The sequence below is a fragment of the Dendrobium catenatum genome, unplaced genomic scaffold, assembly GCF_001605985.2.
Source record: "Dendrobium catenatum unplaced genomic scaffold, ASM160598v2 fragScaff_scaffold_1148, whole genome shotgun sequence".
In the NCBI taxonomy this organism is placed as follows: Eukaryota; Viridiplantae; Streptophyta; class Magnoliopsida; order Asparagales; family Orchidaceae; genus Dendrobium; species Dendrobium catenatum.
Genome location: NW_021319610.1, coordinates 541,891 through 566,504, shown reverse-complemented (window position 1 = coordinate 566,504; position 24,614 = coordinate 541,891). Strand labels below are relative to the sequence as shown.

Sequence of the window (24,614 nt, the reverse complement as noted above, 5' to 3'; positions counted from 1 at the left end):
GTATATGTCAGCATCTTAATATGTCTATAAATATAGACATAGAGTTGCTATCGTCTTCTACCTCTATCCTGCTTTACAACTTATTTTTCCCCTTCCATCAAGATGGATTGTAATCTTGAAATGAAGATTGGTGATTTCTATAGCAAAGCCTTCATGAGAAATATGCTTAAGGGATGCCAAAAAGTGGAAGTCAAGTGATAAATGGAGGAAAAAGAGAACTTCCTCTTAATGAAGGCACCTTAAAAAAATAAAAATGGGGCTACATGATTCTGATACTCTTACTAAATAAGAAATTGTTACGCTGGCCCAGGAGGGGCCGGCTGGACCGGTCCATTATTACTGCAGGCGGAAAAAATAGCGGGGGGCGCGGTTGCGAGAGGACACGTGAGGTGAGCCGCGTGGTTTTGGGTGCGTCGGGAGGGAAACTTTGAATGTTGGGGGCTGTTTTAGGAAGTTTGTAATTGTCCTTTGTCTTTAATTAGGAGTTTTGGTGAGGAGGGGATTATGTTGATTTTGAATGTGATTTGGGAGATCTAGGTTTTTCTTTTGGGCTCTAGACTACGGCTAGAGATTTGGAGAGTTATTCCTTCCTCTCGAATCGAAGGAAACTTGTATTTTTTTTGTCTTTTGCATCGACTAGTGAAATTCAATCGTATGCTATTGTTTTTCCTATTTTCCCTATGAGTTCTTTCAGATTTTTCCACTGTTTTTGTGTTTGGTGGCTGTTTTCTCATAGAAAACTTAGTTGCGATTTGGCTTAGATCCGATAGGAATCACTTGAAATACTCAAGTGGTACCTATCAGAAACTCATTAAGACAATCTTGCGAATGTTCCATCAAGTGAACCGGTAGATTAGTAGACAATCCCTCACAAAGAATCTACTACAAAGTCAACGATTTTGCAAGTTGCAGTAGTTATTAAGCCAATGATTTCAATAGCAAGTTTTTAGAATTAGAGTTTAGGGTATGTATTAGCAACTTCCAAACACTTGTAGTACCTTGCAAATGCTTCTCTTCGTAGCTTTGATCGAAAGGAGTTTCCTCTCGTTGATTTTTTGTTGATTAGCTGAAATCTAAATGTCTCTCCACTTTTGATGTTACTTTAGTGAGATCTAGAGAAGATTTTTTATACTGCTGGGGAGAAGAATTTTGGTATATATAAAAATGTTAGTGTTAGTAACCTTGTTCCAGGGACTCTTAAAAGGATACGTGTAAAGTTGATCTGGTTGTTGATGTTGTTGAAGCGATTGTTGATGATCTCCAGATCTTAATGTTACTAGATTTTTTTTACTTAAGTTATTTTGTTCCTGTTATCTTCTTGGTTATTATTGGTGAACATCATTGTTGGCAGACCATTTTCTTGTGTTTTTTAAATTGTTGAATTAGAATCAGTGCTAAATTGGTTTATTGTTATGGCAGAAAAAGGGTGAAATTAAATTTTGGGAAGCTGAGTGCTTCAAAATTGATCCAGCAAACAAGAGAGTTCATTGTCGGTATACTACGGCTCCAAACTCTGGTTGGACGGATGAATTTCTTGTTAATTATGACTACCTGGTGATAGCAATAGGTGCAAGGGCCAACACATTTAACATTCCGGGTGTGGAGGAGAACTGCCATTTTCTTAAGGTACGGTAACTTTTTTAAAGATTCAATACTCTTCTATTTAACACACATCTTCATAATGTAAGGATGTAAATAACTTGGAATAGTGGTTGGTTGGTCCTTGTAATTATGGTTGATCTGAGCAGAGTTAGTTAACATTGATCTTCAAAATTGTGAGCTCATTAATTCTGATTAATTATTGAGTTGTGATCAGACACTGATTGGGTGCTGCATAAGCTACTAGCTTACTGGTTATCTCATCTTTTGTAGGAAGTAGAGGATGCTCAGAAAATTCGTAGGAGTGTTATGGACTGTTTTGAAAGGGCCAGCCTTCCAAATCTAGATGAGGATGAAAGGAAGAAGAATCTTCATTTTGTTATTGTTGGAGGTGGCCCAACTGGTGTCGAATTTGCTGCTGAGTTGCATGATTTTGTTTCTGAAGATTTATCCAAATTATACCCTTCTGTTTATGGCCTAGTGAAAATAGAAGTCATTGAGGCTGGCGAGCATATTCTGACAATGTAAGGGGGACGCTGTTATTTTTTGGCACAATGCTGTTTTTATTGAGTTCAGAGTTTTTTGTCGGAATAATGGGAGGGTAAAATATTATTAATTCTCATTCCTCTTACCACGTTGCATGTGTATGGTTGTAAAATTGAGGTTTTTTTATGCCAGGCAATTAATAGAAACCTTAGAGAACTATAGAAGATATATTTTTTTTTCTCTTTGTGGCGCATTATGATCATCATCATCCTCTTTATGGTTAGCTGTATTCCATGTATTTGGGTTGGATTTGATGCAAATCTTAAAGCATATAATAGTTGGAAATGCAAGATATTTTTATTAACATGAATAAGTTGAAGACTGGTTTTATTTCAGTACTTTGGGTGTTTATTTTAGTAGAACTTTCTTACAAACTTGCCTGTCCCCTGTTTTGAAGATTAGTATTCTCCAAATTAATGATGTTTTTTTAGTTTTGCATCTGTTATGGAAGTTTGTGGTTGAAATGGTTGACTGAGTTGCTATCCATTTTGACGGCATTTTGAAACCTTCTAACTTCAGCATTTAATCATTTGTTGAATCCTTGTTGAACTAGTTTATTGAAAACTTATACTGTAGACTTAATTTGAAGTTTACAAGAGTCCATAAGTAGGAACAGCTGGATTTTTTCAGCGGGTTACCAATTTGTATTAACTTTCACACTAGTTTGTTGGTAGGCAGTGCAATTTGGCATTATGTGAAGAGATTAATTACAAGAATTGGGAATATATGGCTTTGAGTTGGGAATATTTGTAGGAATTAATTCTAATTTTTAAAAAATAATAATTATAGTTTATGATGTTTTGTAGGTTTTACTTGAATAGAAAAACTATGAATGTGCTTACCCATATGCCTAATTTCACTTTGAAAGATCTTTGAATTTTGGTTTGTAAATAAAGAATGGATTAATTTTTGAAGGTAAATAAAGATTGATTGTCCTAGGTGATAACGTGAAAACCAAATACACTACCATTAAATTAAGTATATTTGGAATTTAAGTGGGGCCTTTAGTGGATATAATATGTTGCTTGAGGCTATATCTTAAATGAGGGATCATTTTTTAGAAGGTAGCGTCACGACCTGGCCCGGATGTTTGGAGTATTGAGGTAGAAATAGTTGGTTAGACGATAGTTTAATTCTTTTCAATTAACATTATATGTACTCCCATAGTAACATCTTCCAATGTATAAAGAGCCACTGGTCAACCAAATTTTCATTTATGTCGCAACCATATATATTCCATTTTTTTCTAGTGCATTTAAAATAAAGAGTTAAAATAAAATATGTTATTTTGCAATATCTATTTTCACTCACTCATCTTTTTTATGTAAGTTTTTATTTGTCACCCATTTAACATTGAGGGACTTTACTGAAAAATAAAATTTTATAATAGGTTGAGTAACATAATCATTTAGTGGCTAATTACAGTGATATAATATATAAATTTTAAAAATAGAAATAAAATGCATGCGATTCATTTTAAGCAATCACTAACCAATCATTTTAATAGAAATTTAAAACATACACATTTCTAATCTAATTAGGAAAACTAAAGAGGATATATCATTTTGTAAAACATGACATTTGATAAGGAATTCATTATTTCTAGGGTTGCAAACGAACCGAACCGAGCCGAGTATGTGAGTGTTCATGTTTGTGTTTGTTTAACATTAGCTTGTTCATGTTTGATTCGAGCTTTATTATTTGTGTTCATGTTTGGTTCGTTTAATTTAAAGGTGTTCATGTTTGGTTCATGTTCGTTTGTTTAGTGCTTATCGAGCTTTAAACGAGCTATGTTCGTGAACATATCTCGCAAACAATCTATTGAACATGCAAACATTAAATTTGTTCATAAACATTTTTAACGCATTGCTTTCTCAGCCAATACCAATATATTTCCCTTCATTCGGTTCATTATATATATATATATATATCTTAGATAAGAAATGAGCAAAATAATTTGTCTTGGGTTTGTTGATTGATAGTGTATAAAATAGAAGAATGACAAAGGCTTTCTTACTTTCTTCATAGATGAGAGCATTGTCATTGACTTTTAAGTTTTTCAGTCTCCCAACTTTCTAGACTTTTTTACTATTACGAGGAACATGTAAGGTCTACTAACTTTGGGCATTATGAAGTTCCATCTCCATGAGATGATCATGGAGTTCCCTGAGTGTGAAATTTGAGTTTTTAGGCTTCGAAGGACGATAAATAAAGTGGTGAAGTTTTTTTTTTTTTTTTTTTTTCTGGAAGGTTTTAACAATCTGTTATTACTTAAGATAATTTTCTTCATTCAGTTGATATGTGATTTGTGACCCCTGGAGTTGCTCGTTGATTGGAATAGCTTGGTTATCACAATTCATTATGGTGATTCTTAGAACTCTTAGACATGGGGAATAAAGTAAGAAAAGGAATTAGGCTGAAAAATAGGTTCAAAATTGGAACCATGACCTAGAGATCTGATACCATGTAGAAACCAAAGAATCATAAAAGCTTTCTTTCTTTATCATTCATTCGACGTGTACATAGACTTGCCTATGCAACTTTTAGGAAAAGTAATAATTACCTAAAAAATATTTCCCAAGTGGCTCCTTGAATTCTCATGCCCTTTACTTGTTTCGTCTTTCCAGTCAATGTGGAGAGAAAGTTCGTGTCCCTTGCTTTGCAATGTTTGCTCTCATCGCATACCAAGATGACCATTGTATGGTAAATATTAATTATTTCGAAAGAGGTTACAAGTTGTTACAATTGTTGTATCAATAAGGATCCTTTGATTAGATTGGGTCAACTTCCATCTTTCACTAAATAGATTAGGTTCTGTGACAAACCAAAGTCAATGTTATAAGAGAATATCGATTAGGTCTGGCAACATTCAATCTATCATCTCCTTTGATCCCATGGGATCTGGCCATGCTTGAAGCAGTGGAACAAACCATTGTAGTGCCTGATAATTAGCCTTAATAGAATGTCATCCCTTGCATTAGAGAGGGATAATTAACAATGGGGCTTGAGGGCATGGGAATTCTCAAACAAAGAATTAAAACCTTAAGTGAGGGGAAATTTTCTGAGTAGTACATTATATCTATTTAGTTTGCTTTTTGAAATTAAAATTTCATGTATTCCCATGAACGTGGAGCTTTCAAAGCCTACACTAGCGCTAAGAAGCTTATCAACATCTGCTTGAATCTCTGTTTTTTTTCTTCAAACGCTTGTCTCATTTTTTTTTATTGGCTTATTTTTTAGGATGCCATGGAAGTTTTGACTTGTAATGTCATGCGCCACAGTTGCATTTTTTAGAGTCCTACACAGAAACATCATTGTTAAGGTGAAATGCTTTGATTATATCAAATTGAAAATTTCCATCAATTTTTGTTGTATCCTTTTCTTGTTGTGATCCCTATTTAGTGGAAAATTTAATTGATATTGATGAGTGATAAGTTTACACCACTGCTTTGAAGCTGTTTAAGAGAGGGCTGATCCAAGATTGCTTAGTAGCTGTTTGTGCGCATACTATAGTAAAATTCTATGGACCGAGTAACAAATACTCATTAATTTTTGCAAATTACAGAAATTCATAATTCTATAGCTTGCCCGAGAAGCCCATAAATGCCTCCCATTGAAGGTTTCAGATTACATGCATCGATCTTCAATATTTTTGAAGTATGCAAAAAGAGGACATCCACAGAGCTTTAGAATCATCTAGGCTTCGATGAACGTCCAAAAGATTTTTAGCGTCACTGGATTGAATACATTGGGAGTAAAGGTAAATCATCAACTGTGAAAATAATTGGAGGATAAATTATTTGAGGACAATTTACCTTAGAATATTTGAATTGTCGCAGTCTAGTCTGTCTTGAAGCTTCCTGATCACCTCCTGCTGTAAAGGAAAGCAATTTTTCTCAGTATGTGTCTATCATCTTACATATAAATTTGGTATACTTATGTTGTGCAGTAGCATGCTCTTCTTGTTCCTATCCATTCCTTCTGCCAACATGCACCTTTTCTGAACTTCAATGCATAGAGTTCACATGCAAGGAGAGAGAACACCTGTTACACAGTAATTCAACTTAGCATTTCACTCCTTATCGAATGATTCTCAAAACAAACTTCACATTCCATCCATCAATTGCGAGCTGTACTTTCCAACACTCCATATGTACTATTTCTATCACTTCTAAATGTACCTTTTCCTTTACATTGCAAGAAACATTTTTCTTTCAATCTTTTCCATTATGCAGTTTACATTTGCCTAGAAGTTCAGAATATCAATGTCAGATGAATCATTTCGTTGTACTTTGTGTTTATGATATTTGAGAAAACTAATTATTCAACCATCATATAATAGCTACTCTAAGCGACCTACGTTGTTAAATTTTGAGTTGCTTTCCTTCGAGATTTTAAAGTTAAAATATATTTGCATTAATAGCCCAAATATCTCCTGACCAGGTCCATTTAGAAAGCGTGTCCCATCGTTTAAGTTTTTAATGAGCTGAACCAATTAGGAATGAAGCTAATTTATCATGATGTTGATGATAATGCCGTTATTTTTAGTTTTTGTTGGAACTATATGAATATTTTTTCTGGAAGAATTATTTCTATTTAATGTATGCTTATGTTTTAAAGAATGCTAATCTTGTTTATACTCTGTAATAGCTTATATATGGGAAACCATGCTAATGTATGAATTTCTTTACATCCTTCACGACTGCAAAGCTTGAAAGAATTTGCATTAACAATCTGAAAGCCTGCTGACTGAATCAATCTACGAAGCTGTAGCCCTTGGATGTAGTTTTTGGTGGAGCTTTAAGCATATGAAGTGATACTCAAAAAGTTTCTCCTTTCAAATTTATAAATGTTTTTTTTTCCAGGTATAAACAAGTAATTCTACTTTTGTTTTGCTTAAGAGTCTAAATTTCAAACTTGATTTTTCTGGTTTTACAGGTTTGACAAAAGGATTAGTAGGTTTGCGGAAGAGAAGTTCCAGAGAGACGGTATTGATCTCAAAACAGGATTCAGGGTCGTGAAGGTCTCTGAAAAAGAAATTACCATGGCATCCAAGTCAACTGGAGAATTTTCGGAACCTTATGGTATGGCTGTGTGGTCTACCGGTATAGGTACCCGACCTGTTATTGTGGACTTCATGAAACAAATTGGACAGGTTTGTTGATGAAAGGGTATTTAACATTTTTTTTAGGACTTCTGCTCTTTACGTGGTCCGTAAGTTTTCAACCATATGCTTTACATCCCTAGGGTAATAGGCGTGTTTTGGCTACTGATGAGTGGCTGAGAGTTTGTGGATGCGATGGTATCTATGCTGTTGGAGATTGTGCATCAATCAGTCAAAGGAAAGTCGTGGTAAGTGTATTTTTATGTAGGCCTTTCATTTATTTTTGGACTTTTTGATCTCTTAAGATGAACATGCTGGTTCTATTCTCTTGAACGTCTAGCCTATGTTTATGTTTTTTCACTAAGAATATGCAACATTGGCCTATACTAGTAAAATTCACTATTTATTGATTTGGGCTTAATTTCTCAAACCCGGATTACTCATCAAGATTAACAGAGACATTGAGGTATGTGTGGGCTCCGAAAATTCCATTTTGTGGTGTGATTCCGGGGGAATTTTCAGAAGGCAGATTGAGTTTTAGATAAGGCACTACCCAGAGATTTCGCCCTCATTTGGTGAGGACTTTTTTATCTTAGTTATGGTTTCCTATAGGCGCAAGCCCCTATAGTTAATTACCCCTCCTGATTACAGGAGAGAACTTTCGATTAAGGCTAGTCGTTAAAGGGGTCGAATAGGTTATGAACCTATCGTATAATAGCAATAATTTTAGGGTTTGAATCTTGGATTTAAATTTTGAAGTTTGAAATTTTGGAGTTTAGAATTTAGAGCTTATCACCATAAACTTAAAATTGGTGGTGGGGGGAATGAAGAGGATCCCAATCACGATCCCATGGTTCCGTCGTCCCGGGCTGTCATGTTCCCTGGTCTACTTAGTCAGAGGAGGTAGTCGACCCAACCTGACAGAAGGTATCTTGTCGGCAGCCATGGGTTGCTTCGTCCAAGGATACCTTGTAGACCTGGGTTGATGTTTGTCTAAGGGGATATATCTGAATCCACCTTAGTTGCCAGAGGGTTTTATGCCTATCGAATATACCCTATGATCCATCGCTCAAGGGTTTGACGCCTTTAGGGAACATACGGGCTTTGGCCGTGATCGTAATATAATGGTGCCATTTTGCGGCAAAATCACCCCTATCAGAGGGCACGTGCCACGTCCCTGTTGGCAATTGACTATTTGAGGATGAATCGTAGTGATACACCCAACATGCATTCGCTCTTTGTGAGCTGAGATTAATTTCAAATTTATCACCCCCGACAAATGGTTGCGGGAGGTGGATGATGTTTAGTTTTAAATTTTCAGATGATAAATTTTATTTCAGAGATTTGATTGGATTTGAGATTTGACCCCTCTGGTTGAGATTTCCAATCAACACGGCCATCATCGGGGTGACATTAAGGTCACTTGTATTTTCGTAGAATTTTGAGAGGTATTTTAACCTTGCGCAGCATTCTCGACGATTTGAGTTTGTAACTTTAATAGTTCTGTCGGAGCACATGCAGGGGTATATTTAATTTAAGAGATCATGTTTAAGATACAAATGACATTTTAAAATATTTAAATATAATCCATTTGCGAGAGTGATTTCGCTTAGAAAATAGTCCGAGATTTCATTTAAGGACTACGAACGCCTTCTGTCCACTTGTACATATGTTGCGGATCCGGTGGCGTTGCTCTAAATCAGGTTTGAGTGGTGATACATAGAAGATGTGTTGTTTAATTTATGCAAGCTTATCATATCATTTATTATAACTTGTATGTGATGTTTATCCAATAGACATTAGAAGATCGTGTTCTTGCTTGTAAATCAACTGTATTGGTTGCTTCGAATCTTCTGCTATGAGTTGTAGGTGACTGTATTTATTATAATTCTTTCACATTTGCCTGCAAATAACATATTGAATGTATATTAAGCCTCCTTCAATGATTTGTAGGCATTTACATCTCTTGTATCCATTCAACATTTCATTCATAGATATCCTTTTGTGTATGTAGTGTCCTCTGCAATGGCCCGCAGATGTTTGCATTTATTACATTTCTTTCATATCTGCTTGTAGACATTGTATTATGTACGACAAGTTTCCTACAATGGCTTGAAGGAAATGGTTTGGAGTACCAATCGTTATAAACCTTGACAAATTGAATCCTTTCTGTTGAATGATATGCTTCATCTTAAAATTGAAAGCCACATATGTGACTGATATAAGAGGACTATCAACTCATAAAGATGTTTGTTGAACAAAATTTTAGAGAGCATGTATTTGAGAGCTGCCACTTGTTAGAGAGCAATTTCAAAGTTGTGTGGGTGTTATTCTTGTTCAAAAAGTTATTGTGTTTAGGTTTATTCAGTTGGAGAGTTGCTCAGTTGAAGATCTTTATGAGAAATTGTACTTAGACTGAATTATTGGAAGCATTTCATTAGAAAAATTGGTAGCATGACATAAGTCAATATCTTTATTGATTGTTAAAGTTTTGTTTCTATTCGAGCATCGAGTCCTTTTCAAGTTCAAGTGTAAGTCTCGTTCGAGTTTGAGTTTGAGTTCAAATCCAACATTTTTTTTATCAAATTTTAATTAAAATTGATTTTAAATTTGAATTATGTTCAAATCAATTTTCTTAACTTTTTAGTCCAAGTCCTTTTTTGTTCACTGAAAATTTTGGCAGCCTCCTGGCGTCTCCTCCCCACCAAGGGAGAAATCGGGACGGCACTGCCGTAATTCTTCCCTCCCGGATCAAAGATCGACGGTGCGAGGTCTTCAATAGTTAATCCATCATACCCGGATCAAAGATCGACGGCGTATGGTCTTCAAAATTTAAAATCATCATACCCGGATCAAAGATCACGCACGACGGAGGCTTGAGAGCGGAGACGGCGGCAGGCTCGGGCAGGAGGACGGGGTCGGCCGGAGTCGACTAGGGCTCGGCGGCAGTGGGAGCAGGAGTTGGAGATCGGCGTCCAGTCCGAAGTTCGACGGAGCCGAGAGGTAAGTTCCGAAGTTCCTCTTTCGTTCCTTGCTTGCGATCTTCTTCCTCGGTTTCGATTTTCAGAGCGTATGTGTGCGTGAATCCCGGAGCCGAATGAGAGGAGTTATTTTTATGTCGTGAGTGAGGCGGTGGTTGAATCGTCGTGAGGTGGGACCGACAGAGGCGGTTGTGTCGTTTGGGGCTTAAGTCGGTCGGGAGCGGTTTATCCGATTTGGAGCCATTCGTGTGCAACGGTTAAAGTCAACAAATGAAATTTTGAAGACCATACGCCGTCGATCTTTGATCCGGGTATGATGATTTTAAAATTTGAAGACCATACGCAGTCGATCTTTGATCCGGGTATGATGATTTTAAATTTTGAAGATCATATTCCATTTTGTGGTGTGATTCCGATCTGGAGCCCACAGATTTCTGACCGACAGAGGCGGTTGTGTCGTTTGGGGCTTAAGTCGGTCGGGAGCGGTTTATCCGATCTGGAGCCATTCGTGTGCAACGGTTACAGTCAACAGTATGATGGGCGAGATGAACATTTTCTCCATGAGTAGTCAGACTTGGTTCAAACCATTGAGATCCTCTTTGAGAATATTTGAGTAGATTTAAACTCTATCCAACCAACTCAGCAGTTGAAACGTTTCAAAAACCATGTGGTTAAGGCTTCGTTTGGGACGGCTTTCTTATTGCTTCTTAAAATAATTTTTTAGTATAAAAATTAAATTTTTTGTACTGAAAAACTTTTTTAAAAAGCAGTAAGAAATCAACCTCAAAACATTTTGTACTAAAATTCTGTTTTAGGAAGCAATAAGAAGTTGTCCCAAACGAAGCCTAAATCATGAATTCATTCATATAAAGATCATACTTATCTTGTGGGTTGTGACTACTCTTAGTAATCAGAGATCCATAAGAAACACACTAAACAACCCAAGAATGGTAAGAAATAAACTAAAGCATCATAAATAAAAGAGTTTCACCATTGGCCACATAATTTCACTTGTCCATAGGCTTACAATTTTTAGACATCATGAAACTGAAAGGAACTATATGATAACTCATTTAAGCAACCTATGCGATAACCCGACACTAACAAGATCAGCTCAAAATCCTTTCGACTAGTTTTCCAGTTCTCCCGTCTTGTTCACATCTCCGTCCTTAGCTGACATATCATCTCGAGATGTAATCAACAACAAATCAACAATAAGATAAAATCAATGGAAACTCTAGATGCATTAAACTAGAACACATGGGAATAGCTCAACATGTCATATCGTTTGTCATTCATGCCATGAATGCTTTTTATCCCTTTTTAAAGCTTTTCATTACTCAGTAGTCGAGCTAATGAATCCTCTAATCCTCTCTTTAGATGGTTTTCACCCTAGTAAGGTCGAATACTAAACCTTGTGAAAGTAGTTCTCAATTTGGATCTATCCGCCACATTTCTTTTAATATTTGTACCTATAAGTATAATCTATTTTGGCATTCTTATTATTTATCAATTCATTCAATCACATGTTCATACCATGTTGTATGCCTGGCTATTCATTGTACACAAACATATGCATTAATACTTCAAGGAAAGATAACTAGGAAACCAAGTTCATTATATAAGGAGCAATACTACGTCAATGACGCGCAATAACTTCCTCCTTAATGTAGTTATGAAGGTTTGTAGCAGTCAGCCTTTGCTTCTTTGGCTCTCCAACAGTCTTTTCTTTGCTCCGTTCCTAGAAAAGGAATAAATCTCTCACTCTCCCTTTCTCACATAATGGCTCGCACAAAGGCTTAATAGAATATGATCTTATCTTCTTAGGTTTTTTTTTTCTCAAATAGAGAGCCGGGAGGAATATCAACGATTGAGATTATGGCTCTTAACATTTGTTTAAGGGAAACTGATTCAAAGGAAGATGTTCATATATAGGCATGTTAATTGGAGTAGATGTGTGCATGGACTGATGCATGGATTGCAGTGGGAATTTGCTAGGAAGTACTTGCAGACCGCGAGTATTTTCTATTAATCTTCTAAAAAAATAGTGAGAATTCTTCGCAAAAATCCGCACAAAATCATAAAAACAGTAGATAATTTGTATTACTTGATGAAAGCGAAACGAAAAATAGCAAGATACACTTGATCCTCTATTCGAGAGGAGGATCGATCTCTCCCAAATTTATAGACACAACTAGAGCCCAAAGGAAACCTAAAATCTAAGAGATCTCAAATTTCAGTCAAATTCAAGATGCCCTAACCCTAGGAAAACAAAGTATTTAATGCATACAAATCAAAAGGAAATCCCTAAATAGTACCTATTCAAATTTCCCTCTTAATTTCCCCAAAAATCCTTTCTATTGGGCTCCCTGCGTTGTTTCGGATCGCGCGGCTCTTCCTGGAGGCAGAAGAGTTCCGCCTCAAGTCACGTAAGCCGGTCCCGTCGGACCGGCTAGGCCGGTCCATTGGACATGGTCTAACAAAATGTTGGCAAGTTGTTGGGTTGATGGGTTAGCAATCACGCTAGGGAAAGAATGCAGCCTTGCAACAAGCTGAAGATATCATCTAATGAGGGATGTGTTGGTGGAATTTTGTCATCCTCAACGGAAGAGAATATTTTGTGATCAAGCATGATATAGAAAAATAATGTATTATCTTAAAGGATAAAAATATTATTTCATTATGGGCTTAAAAACAAAATTTGCATTTTTATAAATATTTTATTAGAGTTTTTCTCCTACTCGATATATTAGATGAAGCCGGGTTTATTTTCTTTTGAGGTGCAAGTTCCCCGTAATGGCAAACTCCTATTGTTTAATTACATCCTAAACATTTGTCACTTAGAAACACTTTTGATTAAAATAACGGTTTATATTATTTTAATAAATATTGGCTAACAATTTTGCATGATTTGATTCTTAGAAATTTTTATCAAAGATTTAGATCTTTGGAAATTTTCAAGAGGGATTATATCAACTTAAAATCAATTTTGGAATGGAAGCCAAATGTGGAAGAGGTAGGAGCACAACCAATTGAGGAAAGAGGTAAGAGCATTTGATGCTGAGAAACATAGAGGTGCCCAAACTATCCTATATTTGATTACATTTTTGAAATTAGATTTAATTTAAAGTTAATCAATTTGATTTAAAGAATTGGGACTTATATTAAACAACACAGGGTGGAAGAAATACCTAAGAAGGTGAGGGCTTATGATGTAATTGAAAAAAAATATCAGTCTTGAACATTAGATCTAAGGTGAGAACCATCAATAGGTAGTAACTCTGACTTATATTTAGCAAAGTGTAAGGGACTTATGAACTTAAAACTCAACCTGGAGATGAGCCAACCTGACTCTAAACTTATTATCCTGTTTGGAAAGAATTGTTAGCTCTAACCCATATAAACACTTTTAAAATTATGAAATTCGGTCTTAATTTATATGCAGGATAGGGGGAAGACTTCTTTTTGCTAAGAAGTTAGGACTTCTAGCTCGACCACTTAAGCAAAGATGTATGTACATATGGGTATGCAAATGCTGACTCACAATACAAATTTCTTTGTTATCTAGTCCTTATGTAAGGGCTTCTACATACAACTCACTTGAGTTATACATGATCATTTCAAAATTTTTATCTAAAAATATGGTTTATTTGAATAAATCATGCAATTTTTAGTAAGAAAATTATGTTATTGATGGGGACATCAATGCATGGAAGGTTTATCATAGAAGGGGTCGTAGATCGACGACCACGATTGAGTCGTTATATTATTAGTTGTTGTCTGTGTTGTACATGATTTAATTTAGTTTGTGAACTTTTCCTTATAGTTATGTTGTAAGCCCAAAGGCATTTGTGAACTTTTACTTAATGTTATGTTGTAAGCCCAAGGGCATTTGTGTCTTTTTGTTTTGTCATGTGGTGGAGCCTATATATATGGCTCTCCCTCCTTGTAAGAGGATGATGCTTATTTTGAAGGAATTCTAATTTCAGCCCTCTTCTCTTGTGTGAGATTGAGTGTGGTGGAGTGGTGAAGCATTAGGAGAAGGAAAATGAAGTACCCAACATCCCATTAAGGCGAGCTCTTGGTTTTCCCCTTGTATCTCTTACCTTTTCCCTCCTTCTTCCTCCCTAACTGCCGGTCAACCCCATCTTCTTCCCTTCCACCGCCCACAGCAAGGCCAGCACCACCACCACTTCCCCATCCAAGTTCCCAATCCAAAATTTCCCAAATATAAAATTTTGACCTTTGGGATTCCAATTGGTCCCCACTTGTCTCTTGGAACTCTTCATATTAATTAATGGGAAGTTGTCTAGGGTATTGATTTATTAATGTAAGTCTTCACATGCTAGTCCTACATTAGTTATCCTATGGTTGATTTTTGTTGATTCATTTTATTCTTCAAGTTCACTTAAAGTCTTGGTGGATATGTTGAGTGCAGAAAAAAAAAGTTTTCCAATCTGTTAAGGGGTTTAAGGGCAATGCATTTTCTTTTGAAATATTGGAACTTTCTTCTATCGTTGGAGATTTTGTTAAGGCCTCAAAATCAAGTCAGTAACATTTATGCTTACACGAGTTTTGAGTGATTCTTCACAAAAGAGAAATGGAAAGAAAAATATTTGTATTATTTCACATAAATAAATTGTTGATAGAATTTTAAGCAAACATGCTATAGCTGTTTCACATGGATCCAATAGGAAAATGCATTCTAAGATTACAACTACTCCCTCATTTTCTTTTGCAACTAGAAAAATATACTTCAACAGCAGTTTCCTTCGTTCCACCTTGAGGACAATGTGGCTCTTTGGGAGGAAAGTATTGATACGTCAGGGGGAGCTCACTTTGTGGGTCTCAGGGAAGCTATTATTCATTATGTGAGGAGGAGAAATCAAGGAGAAACCACTTAATTGTTTATGAAGGTTTCTTAAATCATGTTTAACTATATATGAATGTTTCCTAAATTATGCTTAATTATTTAGGAAGGTTTTCTAAATTATATTTAATTTGTTTAGGAATGTGATGTAGACAAAGGGGGGGTCAACCCATGTCCAAAATAAATCAATTTTGGCCTCCCTCGAGTTTACAAGCTCAATAAAATTTGAGCTGGAATTTAGCTCATTTATGAGCTGATTTTTAGTTCATTTATTGAACTAAGAGTTAGCTCATTATTAGCTAGGTTTTAGTTCATTTATTATCGCATTTATGTAGCTTTTTATTTATTGTTTTTTCTTAAATTAAAGTTGTCTCTTGGGATTCCAAAAATGGCTTTTGGAATCCCAAGATTTGTTTTATTTTCCCATGCCATGGCTCCTTGGCTTCCATGGGCTGCTGTTTTCCGTGCCTTTGCCCCTTGGATTTCTAGCCGGCTGCTGTTTCTCTGTGTATGGGATGATTCCCATGGTTGTGGCTCGGTTCCGGGCGGTCTCCTCGGCTCCCGTGGTTGCCCCTTCAATTCCTTGGCTTGGGCTGTTTTTCCGTGAAAAGCAATTAGGTTTTTAATGTTTGTGATGTTTGGAATTCTTATGTGAATTTATTGTTTGTGTCATTTGGTATTCCCCTTTCATACCTATATATATGAGGAGTTATGTATTGTTTTAAAATAGTTGAATGAAATATTATTTTTGGAAAAGCTATAACCTGCGGGTTTGCTTGGATAAGCTTGCGAGCTTTGTCCGCCTTCTTTCTCATCCCCTCTGGAAATCTTGTGAGCTCTTTCCAACCTTTCGTCTCGGCTTCTAATCTCGTTCGTCTCTCCGCAAGTGCCACTCCACCTGTATCTTTCTTCCAAGTGCAGCAACTTTAGGGTGTCTTTGGTTTATGAGTCAAAGTTTGTAAGTCGTCGTAATTTTGTGTTTTGTAATTTCTTCTTTTTAGTTTTATTGTAAGAGTTTGTTCTTCCTTTTATTGTTCTTCCTCATCTTTAGTCCATTCTTCTATTTTAGTTTGTTAGCGGGTGTTCGGGTGGCTCATCTCTTTTGTGCGGGCGAGGGGTATAGGCTCTCTATATTTCTTGCCCCCACCAATTTGGTATCAGAGCAAGTTAGGAAGTCCTAGGTTGTGTTTGTCAAGTTGTAGTTTGTTTAAGTTTGTCAAGTCAAATCTTGTTGTGAGTCTTGCTAGTATTTTGAGTCTTAAGTTTTTATCTTGTTGAGTCTAAGTTTAGGTTGAGCCTTTTGAGTCTTGTTTTAGTCGTAAAAAAAATGAAAAAAGATAAAAAGATAGAAGAAAGCAAACCTGAAGAAATTGAAGATCCTATGGATAGGTGGATTCCATCAAAATCAACAAATCCTCTGGAGTATGAACTATACAAACTTCAATCACGGATGCACATACGTACAGAAAGGTACTTCAAGAAAAAGCAGCGTTTACAAGATAAATTTCTGAAAGAACGAGATGAGATCATGAAGACCTGATCAATGAATTGGATGCACAGTATTCACCTCCTCGAAAGAAATCATAAGTTAACTCATCGGGAGATGAGTTCGTAAGAAAGGGAGAATCTGATGTAGACAAAGGGGTGGTCAACCCATGTTCAAAATAAATCAATTTTGGCCTCCCTCGAGTTTACAAGCTCAATAAAATTTGAGCTGGAATTTAGCTCATTTATGAGCTGATTTTTAGTTCATTTATTGAACTAAGAGTTAGCTCATTATTAGCTAGGTTTTAGTTCATTTATTATCGCATTTATGTAGCTTTTTATTTATTGTTTTATCTTAAATTAAAGTTGTCTCTTGGGATTCCAAAAATGGCTTTTGGAATCCCAAGATTTGTTTTGTTTTCCCATGCCATGGCTCCTTGGCTTCTATGGGCTTCTGTTTTTTGTGCCTTTGCCCCTTGGATTTCCGGCCGGCTGCTAGTTTTCCGCGCCTGGGATGATTCCCATGGCTGTGGCTCCTTGGTTCCGGGCGGACTCCTTGGCTCCCGTGGTTGCCCCTTCGGTTCCTTGGCTTGGGCTGTTTTCCGTGAAAAGCAATTAGTTTTTTAATGTTTGTGATGTTTGGAATTCCTATGTGAATTCATTGTTTGTGTCCTTTGGTATTCCCTTTCATACCTATATATATGAGGGGTTATGTATTGTTTTAAAATAGTTGAATGAAATGTTATTTTTGGAAAAGCTATAACCTGCGGGTTTGCTTGGATAAGCTTGCGAGCTTTGTCCGTCTTCTTTCTCATCCCCTCCGGAAATCTTGCGAGCTCTTTCCAACCTTTCGTCTTGGCTTCCAATCTCTTTCGTCTCTCCGCAAGTGCCACTCCACCTGTATCTTTCTTCCAAGTGCAGCAACTTTAGGGTGTCTTTGGTTTATGAGTCAAAGTTTGTAAGTCGTCGTAATTTTGTGTTTTGTAATTTCTTCTTTTTAGTTTTATTGTAAGAGTTTGTTCTTCCTTTTGTTGTTCTTCCTCATCTTTAGTCCATTCTTCTATTTTAGTGTGTTAGCGGGTGTTTCTTCCAAGTGCAGCAACAATTAAACTGATCTGTCTCTTGCTCTCTCTCTCTCTCTCTCTCTCTCTCTCTCTCTCTCTCTCTCTCTCTCCCTCTCTCTCCCTCTCTCTCTCTAATGCGGGCGAGGGGTATAGGCTCCCTATATTTCTTGCCCCCACCAGAATGTTTCTTAAATTATGTTTAATTTGTTTAGGAAGGTTTCCTAAATCATGTTTAATGATTTAGGAAGGTTTCTTAAATTATGTTTAATTTTTTAGGAAGGTTTCCTAAATTATATTTAAATTATTTAAGAAGATTCTATTTATGTTATTGTGTTCTAGGACTATTTAAGTGGGAGTTATCTAGGGTTTTAGGGAGTTGTCTAGGGTTTTTGGATCATGCTATTGATGAGTTTTGTGAGTGTTTGATGTAGTTCTTTTCTTTGAGGGCTTTCTAGTGCATTTAGGTTGATTGGGAGAGCCGATCTACCTCTCGAATTGTAGATCACTTGTATCATGTTTTCTCTTATTGAAGTTTTAATAAAAAATCAGCCGCTGTTTTGGTTTTACTAATTTATGTTATTGTTGTTTTTGCTTATAAGGCGTATCAGATTTATTGGGAGAGAGGGAGAAAGTTTCTTTTTCTTAGAGAGTGAAAGAAAGAAAAGGGAGGAGCAATAAGGTGAGTGGGAGAATATGGAGAGGATGTTAAGGGGTGTGAGAACGAATTCTCTCTCTCAGTTGTTGGAGACAGAAAGAAAGAAAGTAGAGAGATGTAGGGAGGAAGGAGATGTTGGGAAAGAAGATGTTGGCGGTGGCATTGGTGGTGACGATTGGCTGGGTTGAGGCATATTTTACTAGTCATAGGTAGGGTCGCACAAGCTAAGGCGTGCAGTCAGCATCGGCGACAAGCTGGGCTAGGAGGGGTTAATGAGATTATTCTTGTTGTACTGATCTGTTAGACCGGTCCGGCCGGTCCATGTGGGACTGGCCCAGCGCTACCGAGGCGGATGATCTCTGCCCTTTCCGTGGGCGTTCGGTCCGCATGAGCCAAACGAGCATTTTAGGAAGGATTTTTTAGGGTTTTGGGAGGGAAATTTGAATGTAGGGGCTGTTTGGGGATTTCCTTTTGATTTGTATGCATTAAATACTTTGTTTTCGTAGGGTTAGGGCATCTTGAATTTGGCTGAAATTTGACATCTCCTAGATTTAGGTTTTCTTTAGGCTCTAGCGGTGTCTAGAGATTTGGGAGAGATCAATCCTCCTCTCGAATAGAGGATCAAGTGTATATTGTTATTTTCATTTCCCTTTCATAAAAAAATACAAATTATCTACTATTTTTTGTGGTTTTGTGTGGATTTTGGTAGAGAAAACTCGTTGTTTTTTTGAAGATTGATAGGAAATACTTGAGAGCTACATATACTTCCTATTAAATTGGCATCAAAGCACGTTGATCGAAGGGGAACCAATGGCCGGAAGGTAAGTGGAAGTTTTGGAGGAAAAATTTGGGCAACTCAAAGCAGATTTTGAGGAAAAGATAGCTGATTTTCAATGTTAGATTGCATCCATCAATGAAAAGATGGAGAAAAAGTTTGCCGTGATGGAAGACATGTTGAAGAATTTTCTTGAAGTCAAAACCAAACTGGTGACATCGGAAGCAAATGAAACTACCGGTGGTCATGGAAGAGATGGGAACCCTAACACGTTTAGGGGAAGGGAAAAGACAAAAGTGGAGATATTGGAGGGAGAAGACGGAATGCCTCCTCTAGAACAACTTTTTAGGGAGGAGATGAGCATTGGCTACGCAAGAAGGGGTGCTGAATTTGTAAGCAGAGGGGATGATTTCGATCGCCAGGGTGCTGATTTTGAAAGAAGAAGAGGGGATTTTGATGAATGGTTTGGGTATGATCACTGGAGGGAAGATCGAGACATTTAGGGAGCACCTCCGCTTCGAGGAATGGGAGTTTATGGAGGATTTAGGCGTAACGGGTGTGACTCGAGGGTGAGGTAACTGAAGATGCCAATTTTTGAGGCGAAGGATGCGCACGAGTGGATCTACAAGGTAGAAAGATATTTCGCCATCAATGGGCTGACAGAGGATGAGAGATTGACGGCGGCGGACCTATGTTTAGAGGGGAAGGCTTTTTTTTGTATCAGTGGAGGGACATGCGACAATCCATATGGAGTTTGAGAGAGTTCAATGATTGTTTAGTAGAAAATTTTCGATCTGGTAGGGGAGGAGACTTCTAGGAGCAATTCTTCTCCTTGACACAGGAGGGTTTAGTGACGGAGTATCGGGATTGATTCGAGTACCTTGCTAGCCAATTAGACCGCTTTTTCTGAGATAGTGCTAGAGGGAAACTTCATGAAGGGATTGACACCATAGATCCGAGCAGCGATTAGAGTAATGAGGCCTCGTGACTTGGGAGAGGCTATGGAGATAGCTCAATTGGTAGAATATTAGAGGCACCTGGAGAGAGAGACGGGAGGCGGCAGCTCATGAGACTTGTACAGGATGCCCACCACCCTTTTGAAATCCAAGGAGCCAACACCGAATACTCTTTGGGGGACTTTGAAGGAAAAGACTGCAGTAGGAAGACATGAGGACAACTTCAAGAAGCTCACAAAGACAAAATTACAGGAGAAGAGGGCGAAGGGGCTCTGTTTTAGATGTGATGAGAGGTATACACCGGGGCATAGGTGTAAGAACCAAACTCTTCAGGTTCTTACCGTTTGTGAAGAAGAAAGAATTGAGGGTTTCGTCTTTCCACTTTGCGGACAAGGTGGATCTTTGGGAGGGGAGTAATGTTATACCGTCCAGCCGGTCCACGCGGGACCGGCCCAGCGCTATCGAGGCGGACGATCTTTGCCTCTTTCTGTGGGCGTTCGGTCCGCTTGAGCCAAACGAGCATTTTAGGAAGGATTTTTGAGGGTTTTAGGAGGGAAATTTGATTGTAGGGACTGTTTAGAGATTTCTTTTTGATTTGTATGCATTAAATACTTTGTTTTCCTAGGGTTAGGGCATCTTGAATTTGGCTGAAATTTGATATCTCCTATATTTAGGTTTTCTTTGGGCTCTAGCGGCGTCTAGATATTTGGGAGAGATCGATCGTCCTCTCGAATAGATGATCAAGTGTATCTTGCTATTTTCTGTTTCCCTTTCATTAAAAAATACAAATTATCTATTATTTTTGTGGTTTTGTGTGGATTTTGGTAGAGAAAGCTCTTTGTTTTTTCAAAGATTGATAGGAAATACTTGAGATCTACAAGTACTTCCTATCATGATCACATCTCTTGGCATAATTGACCACCAACCACGCGATTGTTATTTTCTTCTATTTCTAAATTAGAGGTCTAAGTTTGAGCCTTTGCCAAAAAATATCTTTTGGCTTAGTTTGCTAGAAAAAACAACCTTAGCATGGGGAGACTGCAGATAAAGTAGGCAACAACATGCTGCATGGGATCTTTTTCCCGCCAAGCGGATCACTTAATTCATAAATAAAGCCACTATTAAGGGATAGTCACATTCTTGACTAGTAGTATTTTCTTTTGGGGAGTTTTTAAAATGGCTTGTTACATCTCAGATGTAACTTGTTTTTCTTACGTTGTATTGTTTCAAAATCTTTTAGCACAGAGGAGTGTGCATTGTTGATACCACCACTACGTACTCAAATAAGAGAAAAGTCTTCTACTTTGGAAGTACTACTACTTTTTGAAATAGCAGCACCAAGTGCTTAGTTGGCAAAGAATCAGAAGCAAAAGAAATACTTAAGATTATCCATTTGTATTTTTCATGTTTGTTTCAGATTAAGATTTCAATTGATTAGCTAATAGGTAAGGCTTTTAGAGTATCATGATTTTTAGAGTAACATGATTTAAGTGCTAGGTCTAGCCTAGTATACTTGAAAGAAAGGTTGGAGGAACTCGTCCCAGTTCTGTTTCCCACTGTGTCCATCTCTTTCAATAATTTCTTTGTGAGAGAATATAAAAGCACAAGTTAAACTATATTTTCATGTATTGAGATGCAATGAGAATAAATAATAATTCCAAATTGAAAATAGGACAAAGTATTGATTTCTTAATATGCTAGTAGTGGCCCTTACTCATTTTTTGAGCTTTGAGTGCATGAGTGCCATCTACTAGTATATTGCTTTTACCAGAGCATGTGCCTCAACTGAGATCAAGCGTTCCATGCTATTGTGGTTCTTATGATCTTAGATGCTTCTAAGATGGTTAGTCAAGGTTCAAGGGCAGTTAACTCCTAATTCACACTCTATGTGGTTCAGAGTATTGTAGGTGCATGACATTTAATGGGTTGAAAAGTTTCTATTATTGAATTTGTAAAGTACTACTGTGCCCTTTATTGATTAATTAATTTTTTGCGTTGATGGATGCCCATCCAGTAGCATACTAAGGCCAATTTGAGCCCTTTATGATCCACCGTCACTAGTGAAATGTAGTAGTACACACTAAATCATTAATTGCGACTTACAGCTTAATCTATACCACATAATCAAGCATGGCGTGCTTTGATTTGTCAAGCTAATAAGAAGCCTAGAGTAAACTTCTAGAAATCTAGATTAGAGTTGAAAAAAAAAAAAGCATTCTATTTCAAATTGTTTTTTTTTTTTTTTTTTTGTAATCAGGAAGATATTGCAGAAATATTCAGGATAGCAGATAAAGATAATTCTGGAACTTTGACAGTAAAAGAAATTCAGGATGTTTTAGAAGATTTTTGCATGAGGTATCCTCAATTAGAACTATATTTGAAGAGCAAGCGAATGAGCAGCATTCTAGAACTTCTGAAGGACTCTAAAGGCGATGCTACGAAAGAGGCCATAGAAGTGGACATAGAAGAGTTCAGGAAAGCTCTTACTGACGTGGATTCACAAGTAAAGACTCTTCCAGCTACAGCTCAGGTAGTTCTCTGAATTTGTGGAAATTGGCCAATTGATTTTTACTGAATTTCTTACTGTTTCTAACTTGTTCAGTGCGTTTTTCAGGTTGCTGCCCAGCAAGGGAGTTATCTTGCCAGATGTTTTAACAAAATGAAGGACACTGAAGAACATCCTGAAGGTCCTTTGCGTTTCAGAGGGAGTGGCCGTCACCAATTCCGCCCTTTTCGGTATTTTTTATGTTTGTTACTATATTTCTACCCCTTATTGTCATGTCTTAACTTTGTTGCTTAGTTTCTTTGTACTATAAACAAGATTATCTGCCAAATTTTGTAAATGAATCATATAAGCATAAGATATCAATCTCCTTTTGTTTGTGAAAATTGACTTTTATTGCTTTTTATATTCTCTATTTGTATGCATCACATTTTTAGAAGTTCTGTTACCAAATATCAAAACATTGAAGGCTGGTGTAAACATGCCAGTGAGGAGCCAAGTTAATCCATGGATTACCTTCTTTAGTTCGGAGTTCTTCTGATGTTTCTTCTCGATAAGAATTATTTGTTTTGCTATGGCTAGTTACAAATGAGGTAGCACCTGTCAAGGTGACATGATGACATAGGTATTTCCAAAGTTCCATTATTGTTAGTTTGTCGGATCTTCTTTGGCTTTTTCCATCTGACCTCCAATTTATCTGCAATTTTCCATACCCTAAATAATCTTTACTTGTTTCTTTTTTTCTTTTAGATCTATTCTAGAAACAATTGTCGTATTAAGGCACTTATTAAAAGATACAGAGAGCATAGGTTGAATTTTCATGTGAGTATTATTTATCTTGAGATGGTATGTGATGAGTCCTCATTAGGTAGGCATTACGAAAAAATGATGTATGTCAAAGTTATATTGAAGCTATTGAATATATATTATGGAGCATTGAGAGTTGTAGAGTGAGTAGTATTCATTCAAAACTCTTTTGTCTTATGTTGCCAATAGACGATATCTTAATTCCATTTGATTCACCTTTGCCAAGTTTTCCATCTTACAAACTTTGTTTTGATTTCTGACTTAAGGTACAAGCACTTTGGACAATTTGCTCCACTAGGTGGTGAACAAGCAGCTGCACAGTTACCAGGAGATTGGATCTCTATAGGTCATAGCTCGCAGTGGCTATGGTATTCTGTCTATGCAAGGTATTCATTTTTGCCATGTAAACAAATGTTCAAATTGACTACTCTTGTGCATTTTTGGCAATTTCTACACAGTTTCTACTGTGCCTTTCTGCTTATTCAACCGAATGAAGTGCTTAGCCTTTTTTCTATCAAAATAGGAGAAATTATTCCATGCGGAGTCCGGACAGTAAAGAACCGTGTACATAGTTTGATTTTTTTTATATACAAACATTGTGTACACTCACATCCAGACGATTCTTTACCATTTGGACTCCGCACAGAATAATTTCTCTCAAAATAGAGCCAAAATGTGAAAGCCTTGGTAAAGAATTAGGAAGTTGTTACTAAGATTTTGGGATTATATCTCATTTACATCAAATCTTTGCCTTGCGCTAAAAAAATGCTAAAAATACTGCCCTTTTGTATTAGTCAGCTCTACTTTGATCATCAGCTTTTATGCTTCTTTTTTTCATTACTTCTCCATCTTACCAGTCCATTGGTCTGTCTATTTCTATTGTTTCTTTCTACATTCAGTAAACAAGTGAGTTGGCGCACGAGGCTGCTGGTGATTTCAGACTGGACAAAGCGATTCATATTTGGAAGGGACTCTAGTTGCATGTAATCAGTAAACGCCTTGAGAAATCAATCTGAGATAGGAATTTCTATTATTCTGTTTCCAAAATCATGCTATTTTTCTCTATCCATTTCATACCTACCTGCATCATTTGTCGAGCAGCTTTGTCCATAGCTTCTATGAGCTGTTTCTAAATTTTTTTTTTTTAAACAGGACTGTTTTTGTCTATGTTGAACCTAATATAGAATAAAAGAGGAAATTGGATTTTCTGTAAATATTTTATTTTAGAGTCTATTTGAGACAATTTTCTGACTATTTTGCTTTTCAAAA

General features: G+C 36.8%; 1 protein-coding gene across 1 annotated transcript in view; it reads left to right on the top strand.

Moving 5' to 3' along the window:
- The window catches only part of LOC110097121 (external alternative NAD(P)H-ubiquinone oxidoreductase B2, mitochondrial), a 39,242-nt gene extending 14,841 nt beyond the window's left edge, over positions 1-24,401 (top strand). The window contains exons 3-10 of the mRNA XM_020823364.2: positions 1,420-1,626; positions 1,873-2,123; positions 7,084-7,300; positions 7,393-7,497; positions 22,293-22,565; positions 22,650-22,771; positions 23,612-23,731; positions 24,245-24,401. Of these exons, the coding sequence (XP_020679023.1) occupies positions 1,420-1,626; positions 1,873-2,123; positions 7,084-7,300; positions 7,393-7,497; positions 22,293-22,565; positions 22,650-22,771; positions 23,612-23,731; positions 24,245-24,332 (1,383 nt within the window). The 3' untranslated portion in view covers positions 24,333-24,401. The remainder of the gene's footprint in view (positions 1-1,419; positions 1,627-1,872; positions 2,124-7,083; positions 7,301-7,392; positions 7,498-22,292; positions 22,566-22,649; positions 22,772-23,611; positions 23,732-24,244) is intronic.
- The last annotated feature ends 213 nt before the right edge of the window (positions 24,402-24,614 follow it).